The sequence below is a fragment of the Chrysemys picta genome, chromosome 8 (genome assembly GCF_011386835.1).
Source record: "Chrysemys picta bellii isolate R12L10 chromosome 8, ASM1138683v2, whole genome shotgun sequence".
Classification (NCBI taxonomy): Eukaryota; Metazoa; Chordata; order Testudines; family Emydidae; genus Chrysemys; species Chrysemys picta.
Genome location: NC_088798.1, coordinates 59,201,218 through 59,210,172, shown reverse-complemented (window position 1 = coordinate 59,210,172; position 8,955 = coordinate 59,201,218). Strand labels below are relative to the sequence as shown.

At 47.0% G+C, this 8,955-nt stretch overlaps 1 protein-coding gene across 3 annotated transcripts in view; it reads right to left on the bottom strand.

Moving 5' to 3' along the window:
• The window catches only part of ASTN1 (astrotactin 1), a 239,211-nt gene that overhangs the window by 35,738 nt on the left and 194,518 nt on the right, over positions 1-8,955 (bottom strand). For all 3 annotated transcript variants that reach the window (XM_042851231.2, XM_005304215.5, XM_005304216.5), the window contains exons 15-16: positions 6,021-6,125; positions 5,579-5,767 (exon numbers count right to left, since the gene is read on the bottom strand). In XM_042851231.2, coding sequence (XP_042707165.1) covers positions 5,579-5,767; positions 6,021-6,125 — 294 coding nt within the window. The remainder of the gene's footprint in view (positions 1-5,578; positions 5,768-6,020; positions 6,126-8,955) is intronic.

Below are 8,955 nucleotides of genomic sequence, written 5' to 3'. Positions count from 1 at the left end.
TTAATTTCTCTCTCGGACCTCTACAGTACTGCTGATCTGGGCAGGAAGCAGCATGAGAGAAGGAAGAGGAAGTAGGAAGAGTTACTCAGGACTGAGTTGTTCAAAGTCAGCGTTTGCTCTAGGCACAGAGCCGAGGGCTAAGTCTGATGAGGAACCTATGGACTCCATCAGCACAGACTGCACATTCACCCCAGAGGCCACTTCCCTGGAACTTCAGCCCACAGTGTGATGCGTGCAATTGACAATCATTACAAGGGGGGTCAGAAAAGAACCAGCGCCTCAGTTAATAAGTCAGTTTGTCTCCATCTTCTACGCTCAATAGAACTTACTGTTTAAACATTTTGCCGAGAAATAGGACAGTGCTAACCTCACTCAGAAACCCCTGCAAACAAAACAAGCCTGTTAAACCAAAAAGGAGAAAGGGCACTTCTTAGCTTCCCCATTGTGCTGGAAATGGACCACTTTGGGACAGCTTTGCAGGCGCAGGAGGAAAGCAGCAGCCACAGAGAATGGTTTGTCTCTTGCAATTTTTCAATCAATATCTGGACATTCACCAACTAAAAGCTAAGAGGAGAAAGTGGCAGGAGTTGGAACAGGAGGGAAGCTGAAAGGAGATACTGTACAGGAAGGAAGGAGAAGACTGCAAGGCCTGCAGAAAGGAAGAGACCCCGGTGAAACGGCCCAGACTGGAGGGGGAAAAAGGAGGAAATAGAGGAAAGAAAAGTCACTGTGCTCAGAGAGATCCTGCCGCTGAACTACAGTGGACTTAATACTAAAGAGGGTGGTGTGACGTTCCCCTCTGGTGTTATCTGGACCAGTGATCTGCTAGGTCACTCCAATCCTTGACTCTGGGAGCCAGCCTTACCCTGCTCTGCTGTGAGGACCCCCCCCCCCCCCTCCCCCAGGCTGTTCACACACATCCTCTGGCACATAAGCTGCGTCCAGCTACTTGCAAGTGAATGACACTAGCCAATATCTCCAGTCCCAGACACAACCCTGGGAACCTCTATCTTGCAGTGTCCAGTTATGCCCGCTGGATGCTGCAAGCTTATATAAGTTCGTCAATTTAACAAAGCAATTGATATGTACCAGGCTTGTTCTCCCAAGGGGATTCTCTGACACACTGCAAACCAAATGCACTGTTTCAGGTAGAATAAACAAACAGATTTATTAACTATAAAGGTAGATTTAAGTGATTATAAGTCAAAGTATACCCAGTCAGATTTGGTTAAATGAAATAAAAGCAAAACGCATTCTAAGCTGATCTTAACGCTTTCAATGTCTTTAAAAACTTTGATGCTTCTGACCACAGGCTGGCTTTTCAGTCAGGCTCTCCCCTTTGATCAGCGTTTCAGTCGGTTGGTGGTAGTGGTGTCTGTAGATGTAGGTGGAAGAGAGAGCATGGCAAAATGTCTCTCTCCCTTTTATCATGTCCTTTCTTTCCTCTTGGCTTTGCCCTCCCCCTCCCCCCGAGTCAGGTGAGCATTACCTCATTGCAGTCCCAAACAGCCCAAAGGAAGGGGGTGACTCCCTCGAGGGTCTAATAGATTCTTTTGTTGCTGCCTAAGCCAGTGTCCTTTGTTCCTGTGAGGTTGGTCTGGGTTTGTCCCATCCATGTCCGGACGAGGTGTGAACTGCCTCTCTGTTCTTGGAGAGTTTTTGCATGGGCTTGCTTTAAGTCATGAGGATACATTTTCAGCCTCATAACTATCTACCTGAAAATATAACCTATAACCTTACTGTAACAATTACTATAACATCACTATAACAACCATGCTCAGTGCATTATGAGCCTTTCGAAGACACCCAACATGACAAACTTTGCACTGGATACCATACAATCATTTTATAAAGATGAACATGGGGGGTGTAGGGTGTCCCCCGAGGTACAGAGTGTCACAGGTGGCTTTGGGCAAACTCCTGCTTCAACAGCCGTACGAATCCAAGTGATCCATCCAGAGTCCCAGAAAGGTGAATTTCCCAAATCAGACCCATGCATAGAAGCCGAGTTTCCATCATGCCAGGACGGAGCAAGTCCCATTATTTATTTTAGAGCCAGGAGTTTGAATCTCCAAACTTAGAGATGAAAACCATCTATTAGATTGTCTAGTTCACTTCTTGCAAGTGCACTGTTGTTCCTTACAGTACAGGTCAGGCAAATTCCTGCTGGCTGTAAATAGCACTCCCATAACCTGTAACATTCACCTGAATGGGACATAAGAACGGCCATACTGGGTCAGACCAAAGGTCCATCTAGCCTGGTATCCTGTCTTCTGACGGTGGCCAGTGCCAGGTGCTTCAGAGGGAATGAACAGAACAGGTAATCATCAAGTGATCCACCCCATGTTGTCCACTCCCAGCTTCTGGCAAAGAGAGGATAGGGATACCATCGCTGCCCATACTGGCTAATAGCCATTGATGGACCTGTCCTCCATGAATGTATCTAGTTCTTTTTTCAACCCTGTTATACCTTTGGCCTTCAAAATATCCCCTGATAAAAAGTTCCACAGGTTGACTGTGCATTGTGTGAAGTAGTACTTCCTTTTGTTTGTTTTAACCCGCTGCCTATTAATTTCATTGGGTGACTCCTAGATCTTGTGTTAGGTGGAGGAGTAAATAACATTCCTATACACCTTCTCCACAACAGTCAACCTTTCATAGACTTCTATCATATTCCCCCCGATTAGTCATCTCTTTTCCAAGCTGAAAAGTCCAGTCTTTTTCATCTCTACTCATATGGAAGCTATGGCCTTCTCTGTAGCTTTTCCAGTTCCGATATATCTTTTTTTGAGATGGGGCATCCAGACCTGCACACAGTATTCAAGATGTGGGCATACCAGAGATTTATATAGAGGCAATATATTTTCTGTCTTGTTATTTATTCCTTTCCTAATGGTTCCTAACATTCTGTTCATTTTTTTGACTGCTGCTGCACATTGAGCAGATGTTTTCAGAGAACTATCCACAATGACTCCAAGGTCTCTTTCTTGGGTGGTAAGAGCTAATTTAGACCCCATCATTTTGTATGTATAATTGGAATTATGTTTTCCAATGTCCATTACTTTGCGTTTATCAACACTGAATTTTGTCTGCCATTTTGTAGCCCAGTCACCCAGGTTTGAGAGATCCCTTTGTAACTCTTCACGGTCTTTGAACTTAACTATCTTGAGTAATTTTGTATCATCTGAAAATTTTGCCACCTCACTATTTACCCCTTTTTCAAGATCATTTATGAACATGTCAAACAGCACTGGTCCCAATACGGACCCCTGGGACACTACTATTTACCTCTCTCCACTCTGAAAACTGACCATATATTCCTACCCTTTGTTTCCTGTCTTTTCATCAGTTATTGATCCAAGAGAGACCTTCCCTCTTATCCCATGTCTGCTTACTTTGCTTAAGAGCCTTTGGTGAGGGACCTTGTCAAAGGCTTTCCGAAAGTCTAAGTATGCTATATCCACTGGATCACCCTTGTCCATGTGTTTATTGACCCCCTCCAAGAATTCTAACAGATTGGTGAGGCATGATTTCCCTTTATAAAAACCATATTGACTCTTCCCCAACATATCGTGTTCATCTGTGTGTCTGATAATTCTGTTCTTTAGTACAGTTTCAACCAATTTCCCTGGTACTGAAATTAGGCTTATTGGCCTGTAATCCCTGGGATCGCCTCTGGAGCCTTTTTTAAGAACTAGTTTCACATTAGCTATCCTCCAGTCATCTGGTACAAAGTTGATTTAAATGCAAGGTTACATACCACAGTTGTTAGTTCTGCAATTTCATATTTGAGCTCGTTCGGGACTCTTGTGAGAATACCATCTTGTCCTGGTGACTTAATACTGTTTAATTATCAATTTGTTCCAAAACATCTTCCAATGACACCTCAATCTGGGACAGTTCCTCAGATTTGTCACCTTAAAGGAATGGCTCAGGTTTGGGAATCTCCCTCAGCAAAAAATGCATAGTTTCTCCGCAGTGGCCTTATCATCCTTGAGTGCTCCTTTAGCATCTCAATCATCCAGTGGTCCCAACTGGATTGTCTGGTAGGCTTCCTGCTTCTGATGTACTTGAAATTTTTTTTTGCTGTTAGCCTGAGAGTCTTTGGCTAGTTGCTCTTCAAATTCTTTTTTGGCTTTCCTAATTATACACTTGACTTGCCAGAGTTTATGCTCCTTTTTACTTTCCTCAATAGGATTTAACTTCCAATTTTTAAAGGATGCCTTTTTGTTTCGAACTGCTTCTTTTACTTCGTTGTTTAGCCACGGTGGCACTTTTTTGGTCTTCTTACTAGGTTTTTTTAATTTGGACAAAATTCCTTCCTACTGCACCTTTGAAAACATCAAGGCAAATCAAAGAAATCACTTGTATTTTGACCTTAACCACCAGCAGCCACAGCATTCAGTAGAAAACATCAGCACGGACGTGTTTTCCGAAAAGTAAGATTTGATCCACAGAGTACCAAGTGATCAGTACTGTATGAGGAGTGACTGCTAAAAGTAAATGCCATGCAGAACTGGAATAAAGCTACCAGAGCTTTGGGGGTGTGTGGAGAATCTTGCACAATGTCACAGCTGGTTTTGCTCCCACAGTATTACACTGTTCACTGTGAAACAGCATGTCTGAGGGAGGCAGTTAATGAGAGCAAAAGAAAAATAGACACGTAGGTGCCCAATTCCCATTGACTTTCAGTGGCAGGTGGGTGCTGAAGTACCCTTTGCACCACTGGAAATCTTACCCCCACATGGCATGCATACACATGTGCAGGGAGACCCTGTACTTACACACAGCACAGTGGCGTGTGCAGTTACCCTTTCCGCCTCCGTGGTGTGTGCCTGGAATTTCCTGTTCGCACAGATTCACCTTTTATTTCACAGGTTGAAAGCACCTAGATTCTCTGTCTCCACATCAAGCTTCTCTAACCAAGCTGACTAGCTTCACCCAGGAAGAAGTAGTCCGCTACACATGCCTCCCTCAATTGTCTGATTCCTGATGACTCCCATACAGAGACCAATTCACAATTGGGTATAGAAGTAAAAGAAAGCTAAGGTTCGGGGCGGGGGGGGGGGGGGCAGAGAAACACTGGAGAGGAGGAAACTCCATACTCAAGACCCAGGTAGAAGAGTGCCGATGTGGAAGAGACAAAGATTAAAGACGTATATGAGCTAAGAGGCAGGAAGGCTTGGTGGCATGAATGCATTAGCCTTTTATCTCTCTGGGCGCTTGGCTTTTTATTGTCCCTAATGACCTCATCCAATCACTACTGAAGCCAGCAGGAGTCTTTCCATTGACTTCAATGGGTGCTGGATCAGGGCTAAACAACAAGCAAAACGAGTTGGCGTCTTAGCTTGAGCAGTTTGTCCATATCACAACACCATCACATGACTGGCTGTAGGAGTCCACACTGGGGGGGATAGAGAACAGCCGGTATAAAGATGGGAACACACTCCTTCGGTGCAGTCAGGCACACCTGGCCTGGAAAAGGGCTCCCTTACCTTGACTCCACACAGCTGGGATCTGCCAATATGCTCTCTGGAAGGATGTGTGTGTGTTCTTGATCACTGGCTAGGCCTCTTACCTTTGCTTATGTCTTCGTACTCCAGCCAGAGCTGCCGCTGGACCTGCTTATTGGGATACCAGATGGAGCAGGATTCCTCAAAGCCATAGACTGCCTCCTGGATGTAGTGGTTGCCAAACTGGTCTAGCAGGGCCACGAAATCGCCTCGGGAGGTGGCTCCATCGAGAGAGTGGAGGGCGTTGCTGAAAGCTGCAGAGGAACGGACACAGAAGCAATGAGACGTAGAAGGCACGAGTGAATACGAGAAGGGGTGGAGCCAGAGCTCCCAACAAACCCCACCCCAGCAGGGCCTTACTCCCTCTTACGGCCCTGCATGGCCGAGTAAGGGCTGTGACAATCCAGCCTTTGGTTTTCAAGGAGAATAGGATCAAAACCTCACTCAACCCAAAGGCTATTCTACCACCATCCTCCCGATCCCGGCTTGCAGCCCGGCGATACTTACACTGGGAGATGGTCAGCTGGTTGAGCCGGACGTGGTACATGACGGAACGCACCTTCCAGTGCTGCAGCAATGGGTATCCAGACACCTCGCTGAAATTCACCATCCCTGAGGGAGACGGGAGAGAAACCCCCTCAGCGCTGGGGAGCGGTGAGCTGCCCAATGGGCAGTCTGCCCCACACCGGGAGTGTGGTTCAGGGAGGAGAGGGTGTGCGAGACCGTCCTCAGCGCACACAGAGGGGAAATAGGGGTGCTGTGTCTTAGGGAGGGAGGCTGGGATGTCCAGAAGAGTTCCGCATGGGCCGAACTTTGCTTTCGCTGAAGTCAGTGGGGCTTTTACCACTGCCGTCAACGCGAGCAGAATTAGACCAACACTGAGGCCTTCTGAAAACCCCACTTAAATACTAAACCTCCTCATCCCAGGCTCTTAGCTCGCACTTCAGCCACCAATCTCGAAGTGCTTTCCAAAGGCAGGGCAATCCATTCTCCTCACTTTACAGGTGGGGAAGCTGAGCCACAGGGAGGGGACAGGACTTGCCAAAGGCCACCTACAAGGCAGTAGCAGAGCCAGGAATAGAACCTGGGTCCCAATCCAGTGCTCTATCCTCTAGGCCACACTGCTTCCCTTAGCACAAGCCAAGCAATACATTTCCCTTATGAGCAGGTTACGCCATATTTGTATCTTCTCAGGTTGATTGTGCCTTCCTCTGAAGCATCTGGTGCTAGCTGCTATTGGAGGTGGGATACTGGGCTGAACGGATCACAGGTCTGATGCAGTGCGGCTGTTGCTATGATCTCTTGCATTTTAAAATGGAGGGGCTCACATCCCTGCATTCTGATTGGTGCCTGCTCTTTGAAAGCTCCAAGATGCTGTGACAAGTCGTGACAAATGAATGTGTGTAATGTCTCAGCCTCCAGTACAGACTGCTTAGCTGACTGCAACAAAGGGACAGGGCGGATTTTCTTCTGAAGGCTTTGATACAGGCGAAAGTATCCAGCTGCAAATGAACTCTCATTTTTCTTACAGGGTATATAACAAGCAAGGCAGTGGTTGGGAGTTCAGATCCCAGGGTTTGGCCCAGAGTTTGGAAAGTGGTCTGGAATCCTTTTGGATGGAAGATACTCGATTAGTATTTATGTTATAGTAGGACCTAGTGCCCCCAACTGAGATCAGAGCCTCATTGACTTAGGTGTTCCACAGATATGTTGTAAGAGACATTGCCTGCCCTGAGGAGTTCACAGGGAAAGGACTATGGTCTCTATTTTACAGATTTGGAGCGGAGGTAGAGGGAGGCTGAATGAAGTGATAGCATCAGGAATTGAATCCAGCTCTCCCAACTCCCCATTTTAACCATAAGACACCGTCCCTGTTTTCTAGTCACCTATAAGCTTTGTAACTGCAACTCATTATCAGTGTTTCCTATGAGGGGGTACTCACTGCCTGGGCTTCGCAAACCCGGCTCGAAGCTAATGCCCTAGGTAGCGTCTGGCTTCTGCTGCCTGATCTGCTGTAAAGGGACAGTTCTGCCCAATTAAATCTTGCCTTGGGTGGCAGAATGAGCTGGGACTGCACTGGAGGAAACAACTGGGTGGGGTAAGAGTCTAATTATGCTAAAAGATGGTTTGAGGGTCAGCGACTCTCCAGCAATTAAAAATACAACTTTAAAGGAATGTGTTTGGGTTTGTTTCCTCGCTCCATCCTCAGCTCGGCTTCTGAAGATAACAAGGCCTTTTGTGGGTTTTTCCTGGAAGGCCGGTCCCAAAGGCATGTCCCGGTTTGTTCATTACTCCACTAATTAGACTTTTTTAATGAGCCATCTCTGAATGCAGCACACTGGGCATTGCCGTATGCGCTGCCTTTAATGCACCTCGCGGTGTGATTGCCGCTGTGTTCCATGCCAGGAGGAATGGACATGGACGATAAGAAAGCCAGTGGGACCCCTTAGGCTGGCAAGTACCGGGTGCAGGGAAAAAGAGGAGTGAGGCACTGGCGGGGGGGGGCAGTGAACCCTTCTTTTAACTTGCTGAAGTGCTGAACCCCAGAGGCTACTAGGAAAGGCAATGGCATTTGGGGGTGCCAGCACCTCAGAAAATCAAGCCTCACACCTCTGCTAGATTAAATTTTCCACACAGAGGATAATCATCACCTGGACATTACCCGCCGATCTCTCCTCTACTTTACCCCGTGACCTCTCCACATCCAAACCGGTGCATAGCAGGCAGGGAAAGCTCACGGCAACCCTTTTACATGAGGGGTGAGTTTATAAAACGTTCAGTTCCTATGTATTATTAATGGAGGTGGCTGCACTTCTCATTTGAGAAGGCGAGCGGTAAAACACGGGAAAGGAAAACGGCCAGGCTTTTTAACTCCCGGGTCGCTGGCAACAGCAAAACTCACTCGGAGTTTCCTGACTGTGTTTCATAATGCTGCCCAGTACTAGGAACGGGGCAGCAGCGGTTCCAATTCAGAAGGAAGCACGGCCGCGGGATGATCAGCGCCCCAGCCAGAGACAGCAGGGAATAACAGGATCATGGGGGCTAAGAAAGGGGGTGCCATTTACGCCATAAAAAAAAAAAAGAAAAGAAAAAGGAGCTGGAGAATGTTAGAACCAACAGTAACATCTGCAATTACGCAAGTGCTCTAATGAGGGTCGCTGACTCTAGCTGTCCAAGGTGAGCAGCTGTCTGAGTGGACCAAGAAGGAACTTTTTTGCCTAATGGTGAAGATCTCCAGCTTTCAGATGGTGCTGCCAAGCACAGCCCCTGCTGCCGGGATGCAGACTCTTTGGTACCGCCAAGAGACTCCATTTTCGAGCCGTATGCTCGGGAACACTCATCCACCAATGAAACAATTCCATTCCTGCTGCCTGCCTCTACAGTCTCATTTAACAGGGGCCAGTAAACAAATGTCAAAACATGAACAAAGCCTTCATATAAA